This window comes from Setaria viridis, chromosome 7 (genome assembly GCF_005286985.2).
Source record: "Setaria viridis chromosome 7, Setaria_viridis_v4.0, whole genome shotgun sequence".
In the NCBI taxonomy this organism is placed as follows: domain Eukaryota; kingdom Viridiplantae; phylum Streptophyta; class Magnoliopsida; order Poales; family Poaceae; genus Setaria; species Setaria viridis.
This window is the reverse complement of record NC_048269.2, coordinates 13633086-13655739: the sequence shown is the minus strand read 5'-3', so window position 1 is coordinate 13655739 and position 22654 is coordinate 13633086. Positions and strand designations below refer to the sequence as shown.

At 44.4% G+C, this 22654-nt stretch overlaps 2 protein-coding genes across 6 annotated transcripts; one reads left to right on the top strand and one right to left on the bottom strand.

Moving 5' to 3' along the window:
* Positions 1–1325: 1325 nt before the first annotated feature.
* On the bottom strand, positions 1326–5990 carry LOC117864401 (protein WHAT'S THIS FACTOR 1, chloroplastic). 5 transcript variants are annotated; one of them, XM_034748505.2, is made up of 3 exons: positions 3838–5990; positions 1690–1768; positions 1326–1547 (listed from the first exon to the last, which is right to left on the bottom strand). In XM_034748505.2, the coding sequence occupies exon 1, from the start codon at positions 5920–5922 to the stop codon at positions 4438–4440; it is 1485 nt and encodes a 494-aa protein (XP_034604396.1). In that variant the 5' UTR covers positions 5923–5990; the 3' UTR covers positions 1326–1547; positions 1690–1768; positions 3838–4437. The 5 variants fall into 5 exon arrangements, with proteins under 5 accessions (XP_034604396.1, XP_034604392.1, XP_034604395.1 ...); XM_034748501.2 differs by having other exon boundaries at positions 1326–3462; XM_034748504.2 differs by having other exon boundaries at positions 1326–1850.
* Positions 5991–14582: 8592 nt separating this feature from the next.
* LOC117865149 (lecithin-cholesterol acyltransferase-like 1) lies at positions 14583–16585 on the top strand. The gene is made up of 2 exons (XM_034749273.2): positions 14583–15475; positions 15557–16585. Exons 1-2 carry the CDS (start codon positions 14997–14999, stop codon positions 16428–16430), a joined length of 1353 nt encoding a protein of 450 aa, XP_034605164.1. The 5' UTR covers positions 14583–14996; the 3' UTR covers positions 16431–16585.
* The last annotated feature ends 6069 nt before the right edge of the window (positions 16586–22654 follow it).

Genomic DNA, 22654 nt, shown 5'->3' with positions numbered 1-22654 from the left:
TATTTGCTTATAATAAGCAACCCCATAAGCAAGAGTGATTGGTTTCATAAGCAACTTATTTGCTTATTTTAAGTTGCTTATGCATAAGCATGTGAAACCAAACAGACCCTTATCCCGGTTGGTGTTAAGGGTCGAGAGCATTTTATCCCGGTTTGTAATACCAACCGGGATAAAAGACCCTTTTATCCCGGTTGATGTTTCAAACCGGGATAAAAGGGTCCCAATGGGGTGGCTGAAAGAGGACTGAATCCCTCAAACCCTTTTATCCCGGTTTGTAATACCACCCGGGATAAAAGGGGGTCTTTTATCCCGGTTGATGTTTCCAACCAGGATAAAAGGGGGTCTTTTATCCCGGTTGATGTTTCCAACCGGGATAAAAGGGTCTCCCACGAGTTAATACAAAAGGATTGCATCCCTATATAGTCAGATATGCTGTGTAGGTGGGATGGCAAGGAAGCTACGCGCGAGGCTGGAGGTTGTGGGTTCCAATCCCACGCGTATATTTCGCGTGAAAAATCGCGTGCAAATTTAGTATTTGCATCTCCAAAAGAATTGAAGAACATTTCATTACAATTGAGTATGGTTAGTATGGCAAGCCTATGAATTTCCACTTAAACAACCAATGAAACGGCAGAGCGAGAGAGAGCATGGGGATAAACATTTCATCCTGTCTTTTTGTTTTTGATCTTCTACAAAGGGAATGATTACTGTTGTTTAATATCTGTTGTGTTGTTGACATAGACATAAAGTAGTCAGTGACATTGTTGTTCTAGAGCAGTTACGGATGTATTTCTGTTTCACATAAGTCTTTATTGGCAAGTTTCAGTTGCCTGAAAACTACATCATTGTCAGGTCATGCAAAGGATCAATGAATCATAGAAGCATCTGCATGCTCAGTTGGTGGGAGGTGTGGCTGTATCGCACCACACAGGTTCGGGTCCACTTCAACTCGAATTTGGATTTGGATGCTTATTTCTTCTTTACAATGCCACGTATAGTTCATCCTAGGTTGGCTGAGTTTTTTTATTATTATTATTATTATTATTATTTTGGGGTGAACCACAGCACAAAAGGCACTTCAAAACATTATGATAGCAGAAAATTTTGGCAAATCAAAATAGGTACATATTATAGCTTATAGAACCCGATGGTCACACGGGGGTGTTCCCTAGTGGGAAGTTCAGGAAATCATCTACTTCAGAATTCAAGAACATTTATATTCAACTTAACACGAGGAAATGTATTTCATATTAGGCAATTCCATCATTTTTATGTGATGACAATTCCATCTATTTGGCGAACCAGCTATACTCTTCTAAAGCATATCCTCAGAACAGTCACATTTATTGTTCTAATTTCACTTCCATAATGGCTTTTATTTACAAATGAAAGTGGGAAACCAAGAGCGAAAATAAAGCAACCTGCATAGTATATTATTTACAGAAATGACATGCTTAAAGCTCTGAAATCTTTGACAAAACCCATGGAATCTCAAAAGGGAAAAGAATATAAAAAAACCCATGCATTTATCTGGATTGGCTTAGTGCCTGCACTACAATTAGCCATAAAACAACATAAGGCCTCTCTGTAATATCTGAATTGGGCAAGATCCAAACTAACATAGATGTAACTTAAGACGACAAAAGAAACTAGCAAAGTTATGAATCATAAACGTGTGGGTTTCTATACCTTCATATTCACGAAGTGCCAGTGCATACAAGCCAGAGTTAGCATTGAACTTCCGAGATCAACGGATCAACGGTACATACTGCATGCAACATCCTCAGTTAGCATTTTGGCCATGTCAAAAATGAGAAACCTTCGGAAACACATCATCCACAATCTCAAACCTAAATGTTCAGTAGGAGAAATATTTAATCGAAGAAATACATTGCAAGATTTCCGTAGCATTGCAACTGTACAATGAAATAACAAAAAATGGAGGAAAATAGTACAGTTGTACATATAGCAAGTGGAGCAGATAGTTTGCTAAATCTTGCAAAAGATGTAGCGCACAATGTGTATGAGCCCCATACTCTTGCTGACATGGAAGGTCTTTAATCCTTCTACGCAGTACATCAAATCGAGTGATACTGTTGGGTGTAAATGTTTATTATGCATAGAACTTCGTAGTAAGTAACCAGGACATGACTTTAAGAAGGGGCGAAGGTTCGAGAAAAAAAAGAAGAATGGGGAAGGAGAGGAAAACACTAAAATAACAAAAATATTTCAACAAAAAAATATTAAGATGGAGGCAAGTTTCATTAATTTCAAAAACTGCCATGCAATTTTTATATAAAATTTATATAAGGATGTTATGGGCGTGAGCCTTGGCCGAGGGCCACCAGCATGGCAGCAGCATCAACTAGCTGGCGGAACTTATCCTTAGTATATTTTAGATTTGTTTTGTTAGAAAGATAAGCTTGTTAGGAGATAAGTTTGTTTAGATTAGATTTGCTTTGTTGCGTCGGTTAGCATCTATCTTTAGGAGGCTGGTTATAAAAGCCTAGCAACACCAACAGTTGTAATCAAGCAAGAAGAACCGTAAAAAACAGTGAGAGCTTCAGAGGGAGGGCGAGTAGCCAGTTCTTCCTGTTATTCCATCTAACCCAAGTCAATCCATATGAAAAGACATGACATGACTTCCTTATCAACAAAAGCTGAGATACAAGAGATCAATAAGTTTTTGAAAGTCCAACTGATGAGTGTTGAATTGAACATCTGTACTCATGAATATCTAAAATCTCTGTAGTATTTGACAGAGCCATTCATAAAGAATAGTTTTTCAGCATTCATGTTGAATGGTTTCTCATGAGGTAATAAGTTCCATGCATGCAAAACAACAGAAGTTGCTGAAAGTTACAAGTAGAACTGGACTTCTAATTTCTACATTTTACCAATATAATTCTCTCCAGCCAAATCAATTCAAATGTTTATTGTGCACAATACATTCACTTCTCTTTAAAGAGTCTCTAAGAAAACGTGGCATGCTCTATTTTTGTTTACATTCCTACGCATCCACTTCCTTTGCTGACTAGCCGGATGACTCTCAAAACATTGTTTTTTCAGGGAGCCAGATGGCTAGCTTGTCCTAGGGGGTTTTACTTTCACAACAGAAACATGGCAGTCTAGTTCCATAGTTTTTGTGGTTTTGCTGCACTGAGCCTTTCTGTTTTAAGTTGATTGCTGTTCTAGGGTAGGTGCTCCAATGCTAGCTCAAGAGTTAAATTCTAAAGAAACATAAGGTGGATTGTCCAGTAGGTCTTCACCAACACAGCATTTATAAATTAAATATTTAGGATCCTGAAGCATTGTAACATGGATGACTAACACAATTAACAGGGAAAATGAAATGGGGCCCACTAGAATTTACCAGAAGACTTTAATATGGTGTTCGCAGTTTGGTAAGAACTTTCACCATAAAAGTTGGAAATGCTCATAATGGTACTTGTTACATGCAAGCTACACGATAACCACAATTTCCTGTCAGTGCATGTTAAGCAACAAAATATACACATAATCTGAAAATTCATTTTTGAGATGCAATTTAATTGGTAGACATCACAAGTACCAACTAACAACAACATAACTACCCTCTCACCTCCTATTATTTAAAACTACCCAAGAAAGTTTACCATCTCTGTTATAGTCACTAAGCAGCCGATCAAGCGTCCATATTCAACCTACTTCCACATAGCAGCAACCTAAGATTACAAACCAAGCTGTGCAACAAATTCTCTTAACCTATGCCTATACCCCTCTATAATATAGTTTTTTGTGCAAATTGAAAATGAGCACACATAGCAGGAATCAACTGAATAGTGTATACTTCCTTACCTATCAACAGGCAGCAAATGGGACCAAGAGGGCCAAGATACCAGGTTATGTACTGATGCTTCTTGTGGATTATGTGCAATTTCTGAGAAAGCACATTTCAGAATTTCTCGGATCTCATTAACATCCTGAGCAAAGTCGCACAAGCTGATACACCTCACCAAACATCCTGCTCGTTGCCATCATCAACCAAAGTCCTTGAGCCACAGCTTTCTTGACTCAAAACTATTCCATTGCATCCGATTCAGCATCATACTCGCCATCTGCCTCACTTCCACCTCCTCCCATTCATCCCCAATGACACAAGTCCCCAAACTCATCATCCACCTGTAAAGAACCATCATCCTCATCTCCATCCTCAACACTGTCCCCATAAATTAGCAACATTTTCATCGTGCAAATTGAAATTTGAAAATGAGCATGCATAACCAGAATCAATACAGTGCATCCTTTCTTACCTAGTAATGGGAAGCACATGGGACCAGGAGGTCCAAGAGACAAGGCTACCTGCTATTTCTTCTGGTTATACATGCTGAGAAGAGAAAATTTGAGAATCTGGGTCCTTGATAGCATCCTGAGTAAACTCTCACAATTCAATATACTTCACCAAACATCCTGATCATTGCTACTATTAACTAACCCTTCAGCCACAGCTTTCTTCACCCAAAACTCTTCCATCGCATCCGATTCAGCGTCATGCTCTTCATCCACCTCACTCCCACCTTCATCGCCCACCTGCTCCCAATCGTCCCCAATGATACCATCCTCAAACAAGTCCCCAAACTCATCATCCACATCTAATAAACCATCCTCTACAGCCTCGCTGTCATCTTCATCCTCATCACTGTCACCATCAAACTTGAGAACGCCTTTCTTCCGAGCACGTCTCATTCGCTTTCCCTCCCGCACAAGCTCCTCCAGCCTATCCCTTCCAACCAACAGTTCATCCTCCACTAGGAGCCTGCCATCATCATCAAATGCCTCCAGAAGGAACACCGAGTGCCGCACCCCGTTCACACTGACATAGAACAGCTCTGGATGTCGCACCAGCAAGGCGCGCAGCCGGTTCGGCAACCCAAAGTCTTTCCTGAAGTGCGTGAGGTTGTCCACCAGCGTCCGCTTCTCCACCGTCATCGCCAAAACCTCCCGCACCACAGCACACGCCCGCCGCTCCAACATCTCCAGAGTGGCGCCCTGATCAAGTGGCTCGAACGGGGACACCTCGGGAAGGCTATGGAACCGCAGGAGGTAATCCCGGTGCGCGCGGCGGAGATTGAGCCCCCGACGGAGCGGGAGGTGGGGGAATCTCCGCGGCCGGTCGATGAGTCGATCGGGTGGCGCAGCGGGGCGGAGAGGCGGGAGCGGCGGCGGAGGAGGCGGTGGCGGGTCGGCGAGCTGGAGCGCGTGGCCGTATGAAGTGTTGACGAGGGCGAATAGGTCGGGGTGGCGGGGGCAGAGCGTGGCGCGGAAGTCCATGGCGAGGCCGAGGTCGGGGGCGATGTGGACGAGCCTGTTCACCGGAATGCTCCGGCGCGGGGTCATGAGGAGGAGCCGGTGTACCTTGTCCGCGAGCGCGTCGGCGCCGGCGCTGGTAGCGCGGAGCGCGGCGAGGTCGGCGGCGAGAGCCTCGGCGGCGGGGGTGAGCCCGACGGCGAGGGTGGAGAGGGACGGTGAGAGCGGGAGTGACGTGGGCGCCTGGAAGAGGCGGAAGAGGGCTGGGTAGCGGAGGACCATGGGGATGAGCGGGCGGCGGCGGCGCGGGAGGCCGAGGAAGCGGCGGCATCGGTGGAGCACGCGGAGCGGGAGGAAATGGCGGGGCTTGGAGAGGAGGAGGGTGAGGAGCTTGCGCGCGAAGCGGAGGCGGCTGGCGCGCGCCGCCTGGCGGTCGAGGGCAGGGCAGCGGACCAGCCTCGGTGGCGGGAGCGGCGGGGGTCCCGGGCGCTCCGCCTCGGTTGTGGCGGCGCAGCGGACGACGTGGGAAAGGGGGAGGGGCTTCGCGGTGGGATTAGTGGGAAGGAGACGGCGGGGGTGGACGGGGGCGAGCTGGTGCGCGGGGAGCAAGGGGGAGATGGAGGAGAGCGCGACCATGGCGACGAAATGCGGCGGGGAGGTTCCGGAGGGATAACCGGATAGGGGAGCACGAGGAATTTTTCGAAAGAGGAGGAAGAAGCGATGGAGAAAAGAAGAACAGTTGTTTTTGGCCCATCTGGCCTCCCGAATTGGGCCGAGAATCGATGACTCACAGTAGTTCGGCCTAAGCGAAAGCTTTGTCGATTCACTGAAAATTGACTGCAATTAGAGCCCAATGTGATCGATTCTACTGGTTGACAAATTACAACGGACGGAATCACAAGCATGAGTTAGATTCAGAGCAACTATCTTATTTCTACGGAAGAAATTATTTGGCAAACAAACAAAGAAAAATTTGAAGGCCATACAATTGTCATCATATTTAAGGGTCTGTTTGTTTGACAGTTTTGAAAAGGCAGAAGTTCAAACAAATAACGAACTTTTTGTGCAGCTTTCTGAAAAACTAGAAGTCAAGAAAAACTGAGTTTATATCGAAAGCTGAGAAGCTCAGCTTTCTAAACTTTTCATAGCTTTCTGAGTCTAGAAAAGTAAAATTATTTTCTAAAAATTATTGTTAGTTTTTCAATAAAAAACCAACAAAAACTGCAGTTCAAACAAACAGACTCTAAATCTGAGGATCAATTCAATCCGATCTGAAATCTTAGAACCAAATGGGGCCTTCCGAATCTTTGAATGAGGTAATGTGTACTACCTTCATAAATCATCTGAATTGATACACCTTGGGATGTATACAACGAGGCAGTCGTGGTCTTCTCTTGTGAAGTTTGGATGGGATTTTGTTGGTTAAGGTTTTAGGATATCGAGCTGTTGCTCCGTGTATTTATATAAGCTAGTTTATGGGTTATTGGTACTATGATAGAAGACTACTTTATGATGACTCTAGGATCACACATAATTTGAAATAATCTAGCTTTGCTTATCTGCTGCCTATACTAATCTTCCTGGGATCGGCGCCATTTCAGACGCACTAGCACTGTTGAGGGTCCCGCAAGTTAATAAAAAAAACTCAAGAACTCTCTGCTCTGCTTGTGTCCCCTGCTCTTCCCTGCGCGTCGCGTGTGAACGACGCACCTCTGCCCACTTCGCGCGTTCACCGACGCGAGCCGCCGGAGCTGGTGGGACCCATGTGTTATACTATTTTTTCATTTTGTTTCTTCAAATAAAATGCTGTCTTATGGTTCTTATTTTCTTTTTATGATGCGTCATTGTACCGTTATCTTCTAGCTATCTTTTCAATTTTCTTTCTTTAAATAAATATAATTTTGCAAAATTATTCTAATTATTTATAACCAATTTTGCTTTTTATTTTTTCTATCCCAACCATGCGCCAACGCAACATATGTTAAACATCGGAAAACCGGTGAATTCACAGGTAAGAAAATTATTATACGACACTTGAAATAGTATATAACATAAAGTATAGCTAATTTACAGTGCAATTAAGTCCACATATTGTCAATTAATTTTTTGATTTTATTTATATCTTGATTTAATTCAATATGTTGGTACAATCGTACTTTTGACACAGTAAATGCTTTAGGTTAATATTTAGTTGCATGCACCAACCAGTTCAACCCAAAAGCTTAAGCTGATGGGGAGAGGTGGACAATTCTTAATACTTTTCATAGAGGCGCGCATGGCGCACCATTCTTATTAGTTTCAGATTATTTGTAGTCCTAAAGTGATTTCAAGATGATCTTTACCATACTATCCTTGGACTATAATCTAGTATATATATTTTAGGAGGGAAACAAACTTATATAATTTAGTAGCCCATAATCTAGCATATATGGGATGATGTTTGGTTGTACTCACGATAGAGTTGCTTTGCAAACATTAATTGGCTCCATGGGAGAATCTTTGAAAACATCCTTTGTTGCTACAACAAACTAATTTGCCAGGTAGCATTCAAAGGAAAAATCCCCTACCAATTATCTTTCTAGCCCAGGGAAGATTTCTTCTCTTTTAAAATATATAACTTTATTTAAAGCCAACCGACTGTTCTTTATAGACAATGTCACTTTACTAATGGTCACACAAGTAAAGCATACATGCAATTATTGTGCCACGAAGTTTATCTAGTACGACCTGGAAGTAGCTATGCATGACGCCAAATTGCCGGCTGCGGCTAAATATTTGATTGGTGGTTAGCTTATATAATCCTTACCACGGATTGTTGTATACTTCATTTGTTGAATGTTGATGATGCACCATCTTGGGACACGTATAAGCTGTGTCGGTTGAGCTCCTCTGTCCTCCAAATGCCTATACGTGGTATACCTAAATTAAAATAGAATGTGTTATACAACTTGCGTTTTAGATTATGGATCACTTTAGTTTTATTCTCAGTCAAACTTATCTAAATTTTGACTGATTTTTTTTACATACCAACACCAAATTACTCCCCCCCCCCCTCCCTAAAATATAGCTATTTCTAGAGTTTAGTAAATAACTATATTGACAATGCATTTATTTGGTATTGTGAAAATTGGTATATTTTTTCTATAAGCTTACTTAAAGTTAAAGAGGTTTGATTAATGACAAAGCTGAAATGAGCAAAATTTGAAACCGAGAAGTACAATAGTTGAGGATTAATCACATAAATCACTGGAATTTTCCCGTATTGGGCTCTTTGCGCACTTTACACATCTATGCAACAGTCTGTTGATGGTGTTTTTAAGGAAAAAACACCATAGAATGGTCTAATGATCCGAAATCCGATCGAATATCCGGATGCCAAGAAACAGTGTCATGGTAGTAGCACTGCACTTTATAAAAATTCAAACACAGGGTTTGTCCTTATGTGGAGCCATAAGATTAGGACTGGATCAGGAGTAATACATTATAGACCCTTCTGTCGTTTCTGATACAGACAGACACACAGGAAGTTGAAAGTTCAATTCAACAACTGCTTCCGTTCCAAATCATAGATCATTTTAACTATATCTAGATGTATAATAATATCTATGAACCTAGAAAAGCTAAAACGATTTGGAAAGGAGGAAGGAGGGAGTATATACAGAGTGTTGCACTTAAGACACATTTGTGCCTGCAGCTCGACCGGAATTAGACTGACAACATGGTGGCCACATGGTGCCGAAAAAATGATAAAGAAGGGAAGGAGGACAAATGCATCGTATTACCAGAGTCCTCAGGGGTTATTTTCCAAGGCAAAATAGGTATTGTGGTCCTTGAACTTTGCACGGTCAAGTTCGTCCTTAACTTTGAGATTGACCAATTTAGTCCCTTAACTTTTATTTTAGGTCAAACTCATCCTTATGCTAATGTGGTGCTCTATATTAGCATGACACTAATGCGAAAAAGTCACTTTTGCCCTTAGCTCTTGTAGGTCAAAGATGTATGTGGTCATACTCCGTTAATACATACACACAACAACATCTTTTTAACTAACACAAAATATGATTTCTAAAAATGTATCTACTCATGCTCTTTAAGTCATGCTTGTGTTCATACGAATTTGATATGTAAAATGTATGTAATAAAATAAGTATGTACTCATATTATTTTGGTATATATACAATTTAGTGTATGTACGCATTGAAATTGACATGTGCTCACGTACTTATGGTATAGCATACATGCTCCACATATATATTCATACTCTCTTGATAAACATATATATATACTTATATTTATTTTGGATCATACAGTTATTGCACTTCTAACGGTGGAATTTGAAGAGGGAAAGAAGGAGCAAGGGTATAAAAGACTTTTAGCAATAGTTTCATCAACCCTGTTCATGGTCCGGTTTTCCGGTTTCCTGGTTTGTTTCCAAACCAAACCAAGATGCAACTTGCTGGTGCGGGCTGGGCTGGTTTTGTACGGCTTGCTAACAGCTAGCAGAACCGTAGGTGCGGGTTGGTATGGCTGGTTTGGCTGGGTTACGCTGGTTATTAGGTAGAGGGACTGCTACAGAGATCCGCTTGCCTGGTGCCTACAGATGCTATGTATACGGATCTAATGAAGCAAAGTATTATGCTGTGTAAAGATACTGTGTAACGAATAGAAAAATAAGCAAAGTATTAGACTGAGATAATTGAACATATTTCCTATCAGCATGATCAGGATTAATGGAACAAGAACCGCAATTGGTCATAATTTAGCTACTGCCAGTTGCAGCATGATTCAGAAGCTACTGTTCTGTACATCCCAAAAACAAGCAATAATAAGCATCTGCCGCTGCCGATTAGTATTTGTCACACCAAGAAGCAGCCACTTTGTGTAGGTTCATGAATACCTTACTGCTTCAAACTCAGTGAAACTCTGCCGATTAGTAAGCAATCAGATAAGCATTGCTGCACATCTAAAAAAGTGAACCATCCATCCTGCTACAGACAATCACCAGACCTTGTCACAAACATAGTAGGCTCCTTTTCAGAAATTGCTATGCTTCCAACTCAGTTAAATCTGCAGCAAAAGTTTAAGTTACATACTAATGCAATGGAGCAATGGAACAAAGGAGCAAAAGTCACAGATAAAGGAACGTACCAATGCAATGTTGATTATCTGTGCGGTCCTTTGAAAGAAACTCTGTATAAAAAGGAATAGAATGTTGTGAGCAACTTTAACAGACTTAAGGTGGCGTTTCTACGGAACTATGAAAAACTTTACCTTCTCTAATCTCCTCATATGTCTGAACCTCTTCAGCAGCCTCTCTTGCACTTACTTTGCTATGAGATGTATGAAGCCAGCTTTGTGCACAGATTAAAGCTTCGACTGTGCTAGTCGATAGGCTACAGCGAAGTGGATCTATAATGCGTCCACCCGTGCTAAAAGCTGACTCCGAAGGCACTGTGGAAGTAGGAATAGCTAGCACATCCTTTGCCAAGAGCGACAGTACAGGATACTTATTTGAGCTCATTTTCCAATACTCCAGTATGTCAAACTCTTTAGCCCTCTTCTCACGCTTCTCAGCTAGATATCTTGTTAATTCTGAATCATTTGGTTCACTCTCAATCTCTTCCATGTGTTGCTCAAATTGAGATGCTAGCATGTCCCATGGGTTCTCTTCATCCTCTTCATCTACACTTATGTGAATTGGAGCTTGATTTGAACCTCTGTTGCTAGAAGAGGCATTAACAGTTTTAATATACCAACAGAACAATTCATCAAGAGTTGATTCAATCTTCTCAGCTAATTCCTTGCCCTCATATGGTCCATACAGAATGTCTAAGCAGAATTTCAGATACTAAAGCTTATACCTGGGATCTAAGATGACAACAATGAATAACAAGTAGTTCAGATTGCCTTCTTCTTCCCAATACTTCTGAAATTTTAGTTTCATGTGATCTGCCATTGAAGACAACATCTGGTCCTCTCCTCCAGCAATCTCAATTAGTTTTGCACGCATCAGCATTATATCATGAAAAACAATGCTTGATGTTACATGCAGTGAAGCGGACAGACGAGTGGTGACCTTTTCAAATAGTTTCAAGAAGCACAATATGCGCCTTGCTATTCGCCAATCGTCTGTATTGGGTGGATCTTTGTTTGGGAAGTATGCTTTGAATGGCATGTACTCCTTTTCTAGTCTTGCAAAAGCTCTCTCAAACTTTTCTGCACTCTCCAACATTAGAAAGGTAGAGTTCCACCTGGTCTCTAGATCTAAGGTTAAAAGGCTTTTGCTTGAAATTTTCTCCAATTCTGCACATTTCTTGAATACCTTCAGTCTTGACGGTGAAGATCTCACAAATTTTACTGCTATTCTGATTTTCTCAATAGACTCATTATGTTCTTCAAGTCCGCTCTTCACAACCAGATTAACAATATGGGCACAACACCTCACATGTAGAAATTTGTTATTTAGCACGACTCCTTGCCAATTCTTGCATACACCCTTCAAGTATCGAATTAGCTTATCATTAGAAGATGCATTATCAACTGTCACTGTGAATAGACGGTCAATGCCCCAGTCCAATAAACATTCTTCAACCCTTTTGCCAAGTGTCTCTCCTTTGTGGTCTGCTACTGAACAGAAATTAAGGATCCGTTTTTGCAGCTTCCATTCATCATCAATCCAATGTCCAGTGAGACACATATAGCATAAATTTTGCTTAGAAGTCCAAGTGTCCGTTGTTAGGCAAATTCTTTTATTCTTCAATACTTTCTTCAACTTGGGTTTTTCTTCAAAATATCTCTGCATGCAGTCCCTTGCTACTGTGACTCTAGAGGGGAGGTCAAATCTCGGTTGTAACACTTTAGAATATCTTTTGAACCCTTCACCCTCAACAGTTGTGAAGGGCATTTCATCAATCAATACCATCTCAGCAAGTGCTTTGCGACAGTCTTCAATGCTGTAAGAATGCTTGGGTGTTCCTTGGTTCTTCCTTTGCAACTCCTGACCCTTTAGTGGTTGCTGGGGGCATAATATCCTTAAGTGGTTCCATAAGGTGCTTGTCCCATGAGTTGATGGATCACAATTATATTCTTGACCACAATATCTGCATGTCGCAATAGGATGTTGACCTCTTAATCCCGTACTGAAATGCTTCCAAACAAGTGATTTTTTTGAACCGGTTCTTTTATTTCTCTTGTGAACAGGAGAAACTGGAGTAGGAGAGCTAGCTGACTGAACATTTGATGTATTAACTGCTGAAGTTAGTCTTATTCTCTTTCTCACTTGAGTTGGCAATGCTTCCCTAGTTGCTTCTGATAACCTTTTCTGCATAGCAATTAACCTATTCAATCTCTCACTGCTATCTTCAAAGGGTCTTGTAGCAGGTACCTCCAAAGATTGGTCTTCACCATCCTGAAATAGATCCAGGTAGATTAAAAGATGACAACAGTTATTAGCTGGACACGATCTCTGATAGTGTCTCAAAGATTGGTCTCCAAAGATTGGACACTATCTCTGATAGTCAGAAAACAGTTTAGAGCTACTGCGTGCATAGTACTTAAAGGTATTTCCATCCAGTTAATAAACAAAAATAAACAAAACGAACAGCCAGTTAATAAACAAAAATATGTCTAACACTAGTGAAACTAAGCCATCTGTAAATGAACACCAGTGAAACTAAGTCCTCTTTCAGTTACCAATGCAGGTCATCAGACAATCAATAATCCAGGCCATTGGGGCCTGAAACTCTGAAACTCTCTGTCTTTGAACACAACTGGTATATTATTGCATTCTACTACTCCATTCAGGTAACGAGGACTCAGCATTTGAGACACCGGATCAACAGATACTAACTTAATACTAGCTCCCTTGTCTAATATCTCTGCAAGGCAAATGTATGCATCTGAAACAACAAGTTAGCAAGGGACATTCTAGATGCAGAGATTGAATCTAAATCTCGATCTGAGCTAGGGTTCAAATCTGAAGGCAATCCACGAAACACAGAGAAGACATGGCAAGAAAGAATCAAAACCAGCGACACAACAAGAGATGAAGACGACCTTGTTCGGATCGAGAGCTGACCCATCGTCGCCCGGCTCCGTGGCGAGCAACTGCGGGGAGTCCACGTCCATATCGTGGGACGCAGCCATCGAGGAAACAGCTTCCCGCAGCTGCCATGCTGCCTCAGCCGCCAGCGCGGCCTCCAGCTCAAGGCCTTGAGCGACGGTGTCGCACGGCATCTTTGTCGTCGTCGTCGCCGCCGCCCTTTCTTTCCCCCTCGATGACCCCTCACCCTGTCTGCGGTATGCGTGTGGTGTTTTAACGGGTTTTGACGGGTTACAACCCACAAACCAGCTGACCCCGCTTCCTTCATCTGGATCGACGCGGGTACGGGTCCAACCCATGTTAGGAACCGGATTGACGAGTCCAGCAGGGTTGGGTGCGGGTTGGTTCCCGGTTTCTGCGAACCCATGAACAGATTCAAGTTTCATGCTAATATGGAGCTCCATATCAGCACAAATGATGAGTTTGATCAAAAATAATAGTTGAGGGACTAGATTGGCCAATATAGAAGTTGTGGGATAAACTTGACCTCGGTGCAAAGTTCATGACTAAAATGCCTATTTTGCCATTTTCTAACTTTTACTTTGACGTATACATGATGATGAAAACTTATAGGAAGTGACACAACACACGGCTGAACCGTATACTGTATACAAGGTCGATCACCAATCACCACCAAGCCGAGAGAGCATGGACACCGGCGAGGTCGGGTCCGAGAAGCCGTGGCGCGCGGGGCTGAACATCGTCGACCTCCATGGCCTCCGACCGCCGGCCCCGGCTGGGCGGAAGCCCAGACCGCAGTGGCCTCCTCGATGGAGACCCTCGGTTGCGTCGTGGTCGCGCACGACGCGCTCGGCGGCGAGCTCCGGCGTGACCTGTTCGGCGTCGCGATGCCGGAGCTCTTCTCGCTCCCTCTCGCGGTGAAGCAGGGGTCGCTGTCCGGCCATATCGGTGGCTACATAGGGCCGGCCCCGGCAAGGCCCCTGGCCTCGAGAGCATGCGCGTCTCCGATGCCAGCGACGCCGCCAACGTCCGCGCCTTCGCCGGCCTCCTCTGGCCGGCCGGGAACACTGCCTTTCGGTATTATAATCGCGATCAAATCCATCTGAATCCGTAAAATGTCGATCATGTTTATGCTACTGACCATCGATCTGGTGTGCAGTGGCACGATGGACGCGTTTGTCAAGGAGATGCTGGAGATGGAGCGCACGGTGCAGGAGATGATCCTCGAGAGCCTGGGCGTCCGGAAGGAGCACGTCGCCGCGCACCTCGAGTCGCTCGTCTACGATGTCCGGCTGTCCCGGTCCACGGCGCTGGCGGCGGCGGCACCTGCTGATGGCGCCGCCGGAGCTGCCGACGACGACGGCGTGATGTACATGGTGGCCCACCGGGGAGTACTTACTAATGTTTTTGCTGATATGTGATGAAATTTCAGCCACTGAAGTCAACCAAACTAATTTGAAACTGGAGAGAGCCGTGTTCGCTTCACGAAAGATTAATCTAAAGTCCTAAACAACTTTTACTTCCATCATGATTGTCAACTTAATAACTCTGTGCATCATGCACATCACGCCATCTGTATCTGGTTCTGGCGTATACACACAAGAGAACCAGCTGTCATATCATCATATAAGATAACTCCCCAGAACAGATGACGAAAGAATATAATCCGATCAATGCATCATCTTCTCCATTAGCTACCCAACAAATTCAACTCTCCCAAATGGAGTTGCAGCAGCAGCACCATATCCTGCCCCTTGTTGCCCTCCTGATTGCCACATTCTTCTTCGTTGGCGCACCGTCTCTTGCACAGGATGCCACGCCCAGCCTCCACCCGGTCGTTCTGGTGCCGGGCAACACCTGCGGCCAGCTTGACGCGCGGCTCACCGACGAGTACGAGCCTCCGACCCCTGCCTGCGGCATACCCAAGCAGGGGCGCGGGTGGTTCCGGCTGTGGGAGAACTTCACGGCGCTGCAGGAGGACCCCTCCCTCCTGCCGTGCTACGCCGACCAGCTCCGGCTGGTGTACGACCCCGTCGCCGGCGACTACCGCAACTTGCCTGGCGTCAAGACTCGCGTCGTGGCCTTTGGCACCACCCGCAGCTTTCGCTTCGACGATCCTGCCCGGAAGTAAGCTAAGCATGTGTGCACACACCATGTCGAAATTTTCAAGGGGATCAATGAAACAACGTAACATTTCATCATCCTCAGGAACGTCTGCATGGAAGGGCTCGTCGATGCACTGGAAGGGGTCGGCTATGTGGAGGGAGCCAACCTGTTCGGCGCCCCGTACGACTTTCGGTATGCGCCGGCCGCTGCCGGCTTGTCGTCGGAGGTGTTCTCCGACTTCAGCTCAAGCCTGAAGCTCCTCGTCGAGCGCGCGAGCGAAAGGAACGGGAACAAGCCGGTCATCCTCGTGACGCACAGCATGGGCGGCCTGTTCACCATGGTGTTCCTCGACCGGAGCCCGCTGGCATGGCGCAGGAGGTACGTCAAGCACTTGGTCATGCTCTGCCTCGGCGTCGGCGGCTCGCCGTTGAACATGTGGCCCCTCGCCTTCGACACGCTCAGCCCTCCGTCGTTGCCGGGCACCGTGCTGACGTACGGGAACAGGAGCTTCGCCAGCATGTTCTCCCTCCTGCCGTCCCCGAAGGTGTACGGCGACACGCCGCTGGTGATCACCGGAGCCAAGAACTACTCGGCCGACAACATGGTCGAGTACCTTGCGGCGGTTGGTCTCTCCGAGGAACAGGTGGCGCTCTACCGAACAAGGGCGCTGCCGCTGACACTGAACCTCAGGGCGCCGCTCGTGCCGATGACGAGTATCAATGGCATTGGTGTGCCGACGATTGATAGGTTGGTGTTCTTGGATGGTAACTTCACTGCCAAGCCTGAACTGGTGAATGGGGATGGCGATGGGCAGATCAACTTGCAGACCGTGTTGGCATTGGAAAGGTTGGTTGGGGGTGACCCGGATCAGCCTTACTTCAAGTCGATTTTGATCCCCAACACAACGCACAAGGGTATGATCTCGGATGAACTTGCGCTCAAGCGTGTGGTCAGCGAGATTCTTGGAGCAAATTGAGCCACCTCTTGACATGGAATATTAATCTATATCTATATCTATACCTATATATTATTAAAGTGAGGAAGAATTCTGTCCACTTTTTTTTGGTTCGGTCCAACTTGTATCAATGAGAAGTGGGCCTGATGTTTAATAATAGGTAGAAATAACGTATTGATCGGTGGGTCCAACCCTTTTTCCTGTCTCCCTTTTCACCCGTGCCTGACGTCTGCCTCTCCGCACTGTCGTCCGCCTCGGCCCTGGCCGCCCGCCCGCCCGCCCGCCATGGCCGCACCGCCTCGCCCGCCCGCGCCTGAGCCGCCTCGCGTGTGCCTGCCGGCCGGTGGCCGGCCACCACAGCATCCCATCGCACGACGTGTGCTCCGGGTAGCTCGCCGCACGCAGGAACACGGCGTGCTATCGATGGTGAGGGACTCCGCGTCGCACCCGGACGCCGCTACCGGCGGCACCGAGCACCGCAGCCTTTGTCGGAGCCTTCAAGCGGTGCACCTGGCTCGCGTGCACGTTCGCCGGCCGGTGGCCAGCGACCACAGCGTCCCATCGCACGGTGTGTGCTCCAGGAACGATGCGCGCTTGCCTCAGCGCGGCGTGCGCGGCAGCGTGGTGGATGGAGATGTTGAAGGCCGCCGCCGGCGGTGACGTTCCACGAGCGGGCAGGTGGGATAGTGGCCGCCGGCTGGTGATGGCACAAGGCAATGAGAAGAGTCATCGCGGGACGCGTTCACGCTGCGATGAGGAAGAAGACAAAGCAGAGCGCCAGAGCGCGGCAACAGAGGGTTGCCGAGGGTGGTATTATGCTTTCTTGCTCTGCTTCAGGTTCAGGGTGGGCATGAACTAGCAGCAATTACTCTCTGCGATTTTCAGAGGCTATACTGAACTTCAGGCTGACTTCAGATTATCTCCGATTGATACAATATTAGTACTTTAAAATGAACTTCAGATTAACTCGTTAGATTGATAGAATGTTGAATGCTACTAGAAATACCTGACCAGGTTCGGACTCTGCAAACAAGCCATCAACCATTTGGAGCTCCATCAGACTTTGTATGATCCTTGAAAGTAATTAAGCACATATTACATATAAATAGAACAGTTGCCAGTCCGATATTGTACTTAATACCCTGTTCAAAACATGAACGATTTCAAGATGAAGAAGAAATGCTTGAGACCGTCCATTTGAGCCGAAATGCTTTTGCACACACTCCACCAGATTTTCGAGGGCCACTGACCTTTACAACCGGGACTAAAGGGGTTCTTTAGTCCCGGTTGATATTTGGTCGCGGCAGGTTGTTGATTTGGGGCGTCTGGGGAGGCAAAGCTTGGATCTCAGCTCCCTTGCGCGTAGGATTTCGTGGTGTCGGTGGGAATGTGGTAATGTAGAAATGGTTCTGGTCTAGATTCCCTGCCGAGAAAGTGTGATTTGTTCGCCAACGAGCTTGAGATTCAAGGTATCAGGTCTGGGCGATCTCATTTGCTTGATGTCCTGTTTTGAACTGAAATGAGGAGAGTTGACTATTTGGGTTTATGATTCAGTTTCCAGGTAGGTAAATATGTGGATCTTAGGCACGTAATTTCCTGGCATTGGCTCGAAATGTGGCATTCGCATGCTATAGTTTTAAGCCATCACTTTGGTTAGATTGGGGGACTGCATTTAGTGCTATCAGCTTTACCGTTGCCTTCGGAAAGTTTTTTATTGTAGTTTGAGCTGAATCTTCCAAGACAGAAGAAACTATGCTATGACTGATCCCTGAAACCTGCTATCAATTCTTCCCAGCTGACCATTGGGGCGTGAAGAATGGGTATATATGACTGTAGTAGAAACCATACCAATCGAGCTGCGTGCCCGGTCAACTGGACTCCAAAATCTGTGCCCTTCTGATTATTGGGGATGAAGGATGTATACAGGATATAACTAAATCCTTGATGCACTTGCCCAACTTATTAAATTTAGGTAAAAGTGCTACACTTCAGCACCATGGCTTATAGGAATTATACTGGAACAAAACCTAGATTTTGCGCAATTTTTTTTTTGGAATTTCAGTTTTGGTACTTGAAGTATCTTAACCTTTATATGCTATGGGTATTTTTTTTTACTAATAGCCTGAACAAAAACAGTTTGGGACTTGACGCTTAAGTTTGCCCTTGATGTACAAGGTGTGACATAATAGCACCTGCAACTTGATCTTAGCCTAATAGGCTCTGTGGTATGTGCGAATTGTCTCATTTTTTGTGTGTAAAATTTGTATTGTAATTTAGTCCATTGTGGTTGTTTCGCTGCTTTTGTGTCCCGTTGCAACGCACGAGCAAATTTGCTAGTAAAATTAAATGCATGCATCTTTTGCTTGCAGTTACAGCCAGCCAATATTACAATCTGAAATATATCATGCATGTTCAATGAACCTCATCTTTCTGGAGTCCAAATTACACTTATGGACTCACCGTGGTCAATGATGATAAACAAACTAATTTTTAATTAAAACTAGCCGCAATCGGATGAGTACTTGATAACTTTTAAAAGTTTGACACACAATTTTCAAAGATATTCCAGGTTATCCTTATCGTTGACCTACTTTCATGGCCATGATTGATTCTTTGTTTTGAGTGTAGTTACTATAATTGATAGAATCACCCATAAACAATGCAGTGGTGCTCTGTCTATTAACGATGCATATTCATAAAAAAATCTTTTGGAGGTCTTACTAATCTGTCGTACCTAGAGCTCTTTTCCGGTGCCTTATACTAGACTATACTAGTGTTGGAAAAGAATCAGTATAAAAACATCCGACGGCTCAGATTAATTGTATACTACTGAAAACTTCACCAGTAGTATAGGTAGTATAGATTAGTAGTATAGATGGTATAAGGATATTATGGGAAAGCATTTTATTTTTTTTAATTAGAACCTCATTTCATTTGTAAATTGAAATCACACTCATTTGAATTGAAACTTAGAAATTGCATTTCATTTAGAAATCGAAAATCACACTCCTCTCCCAGGCTCCACTCTTCCTCTCAGGCTCTCCCAGTCACTTCTCTTCATCTCGCGAGTCTGGCGGATGCGGGTCGCCGGGAGGACGGCGAGCGGTGATGTGTGTGCCCCCCCTGGAGTGGTGAGGATGGCGGAGGCACCTGGCCCAGGCGAGCAGCGGCCAGCGGTAGGGAGGGTCGGTCCGCAAGCGGCCGGATCTAGGCGGGGCATGGCGGCGGCTAGGGATGGGAGCGCGTCATCCTCCCCCATTCACCTCTCCCAAATCACGTGGCTGCTGGCAGCTTCGGATTAGTGGTCTTTGGTGGCGGCCGTCCCGCGTGGCCGCATGTGCCGTTCTGCAGCATGTCTATCACCTTGGTCACATTTTGCCCAAGTGTGGAATTCCCACGGAAAGTCTCAAAAGCAGTCTTATGATGGTCTAGAATTGTTACTCTGAAAAGGATAAGCATTTCAGTGTCATCAGTATTCAAACGAACAGGGAGTGCATGGATACTTAATAAAAAACTGACCCAATACGTAAATTCACAGCTTCTCACTGCTAAAAATGACTGCAATGTGTACAAAGAACTAGATGGAAATCTCTTAGGCCCCGTTTGGATCATTGGAATTGAATTCCATCCTAATAATCATAATTTAGACACAAATTAATTAAGCTAATATAATTGTATGTGGAATATAGTTGTATATTATAGTTGGTGATATGGGAGAGATACTTGTATGCTGCACTTCTACTATAGAGAAGCGAGTCTAAGAGCGTGCTATAAGAATTGAATTCCATTCTAATAACCATAATCTATAGAATCAATTTCCATCTCCCACCCCATGAATTTAAGATAGGCTTATATCTAAACTTTGGAAAGTTGTGGAATGCCACATTCCAACATAAATTAGCCTACTCCATTAAATAGATTCCAATTCCTTGGACCCAAACGGGGCCTTAGTTTTTTGAGTGATGGATTTCGTAAAACAGAATATGGTGTAAGGTAATCACTATTGAGCTACATGCCGAAGACATGACACTGGACAAACCTCCGTATGCATTAAAGAAAATGTGAACATTTGAGGATGGGACGTGCATTCAGTAGAAAAAACGACCTTCCACCCTCAACAAAAATCGGGAATCCCGATTATTTCTGAACCCGAGACTAAAAATAATCCTCAATAAAAAGCTCGTCCGTGGATACCAATCGGGACTAAAAGTAATCCTTTCCTGGTTGGTGTTACAAATCCGAACTAAAACCTCCGAGGATTTTAGTCCCGGAATACCAACCGGAACTAAAGGTAAAGGGTCCCCCACGAGTTACTACAAAAGACTTGCATCTCCTACTTAGTCAGATGTGTAGGTGAGATGATAAGGAAGCTACGTGCGGGGCTTGAGGTTGTGGGTTCGAATCTCACATACTGCGCACGCGTATATTTCACGTGAAATTTCTAATATTTTTTTAGCGCAAAACCCTACCAACCGGGACTAAAGGTCTGAATGATCAGTCCCGGTTGGGAAAACCGAGATCTATGAGGTTTTCCAATAGGGACTAATGCTCGTTTCTCCACCGGTGATTGTTTTTCAAAAAAAACTACAATTTGAAACCGCTGCAGTCACCAGAAAACCGTGTTTTACAATTGAGCTACAGTAGCACCAGAAGCTCACTGGTCACATTGGTAAGGCTAGCTTTGAACAGAATCTTTCTGTCTGAACTGAGTTTACTTGTGATTTTATCTAGATTATGACATTACCTCTCCCCCAACACAACAGGAATCGAGAATGGAGGTGATTTTAATACAATTGCTTACATAAATCAGTTCCAACTCTCCGCCCATACTACTTAACGTTGGACAAGATATATGAAAAAATCTAAAAAAACAGGACTCCAAGAAAAAAGGAACTTCAGATATGAAAAGTGAGTGCAAATACTTACAGACCTTTCAACCTTAGGGACTATATCTTCGCCAAAACCAGGAGGTCCCACCAAGTCAAGGAGGTAAACATCTTCTATTTCATCCAACGGAAGTGAATCGCTCCTATAAAGCAGACAGTGAAAAGATAATGTCACAGCAGAAGCACACTAGAACAAAAGCATCAGCACAAGAGATTGTTTCATCGCTAAGATAAACATCCCACAAAAGTACCAAAAGAGATGCTATGAATTTTGTGATTTAATGAAATGCAACAGAGGTAGTTCCATCTAGCACTGGTTACGATAACCTTAGACATGACTCCAGATTGAATCCTCCCCCCAACAAAACACAACTTCAATAGCCAGAAGCAGAACTTTAAAATGCCTAGAATCAGTTAGGTTTCAAACTCTCATCAGAAGTTCACTGTGTTATGTGCACTTGTACAACATATATAGCACCGTTCACAATCAGATCACTACACTTTTGGAAATTGGAATCAACGCATTGGAAGTCTGCAGCTATAGTCAGGTGGTTGCGATATGGTAAAGCTCTGTCCAAATCTACACCACTACCAGAGTGAACACCTGAAACGCAGGTACTTCCTGCAGTATTGCAGCTCTCAGCAGACCCCATGGTTGGTAACGTTAACAGGGACTAAAGGCCATCCAATTCCAACCGGGACTAAATGGATGGCCTTTAGTTCCGATTGGTGTTACCAACCGGGACTAAACACCCCACCAGATTCCCTCGTCCCCACTAGCCGTTACAACTGGGACTAAAAGGGGCTCTTTAGTTCTACCAACCGGGACTAAAGCTCCTATCATCGGTGGCCGTCTGTGGTGGCCGTTTGACCCGGGACTAAAGCTCCTTTAGTCCCAGGTTCAAAAATGACCGAGACATATTATGCTGGATGGAAGATCGATTCTCTACTAGTGTATCTATCAGCACAGTATATTCCAGACCTTTAGTATGTAGGAGTTGATTTTGTTGACCCAAAAAGCACCATATACCACATCAAGAGTATGCACATTAAACGATGCACACTGGTGACAAGAGCAACATTCGGTTCTCCAATGCAATACAACAATGTCATGAAATGTTGGAGAAATGGCATAAAGTTAACATAAGCACAATTGAAAGTACTTCCCTTATGAAACTGAAACGTGACATAAACACAAAATGATTTAGCTACCCGCTTTGTGTACTCTAACTAGAGAGCAAATATGGATGTTGTCGTGCCTTAAAATGTTCAGTACGCACAATTGATGTCAAAAGTAACATGACCCTCTAGTGAGTGTCGGACAAATATGGAAAACTTCCCAATATTTGAAATATCGTG

Coding starts and splice junctions, on each gene's coding strand:
- LOC117865149 (XM_034749273.2), top strand. CDS start 14,997: ATGACGAAAGAATATAATCCGATCAATGCATCATCTTCTCCATTAGCT. Junction 15,476..15,556: donor TTCGACGATCCTGCCCGGAA/GTAAGCTAAGCA, acceptor CATCATCCTCAG/GAACGTCTGCATGGAAGGGC.
- LOC117864401 (XM_034748501.2), bottom strand. CDS start 5,922: ATGGTCGCGCTCTCCTCCATCTCCCCCTTGCTCCCCGCGCACCAGCTC.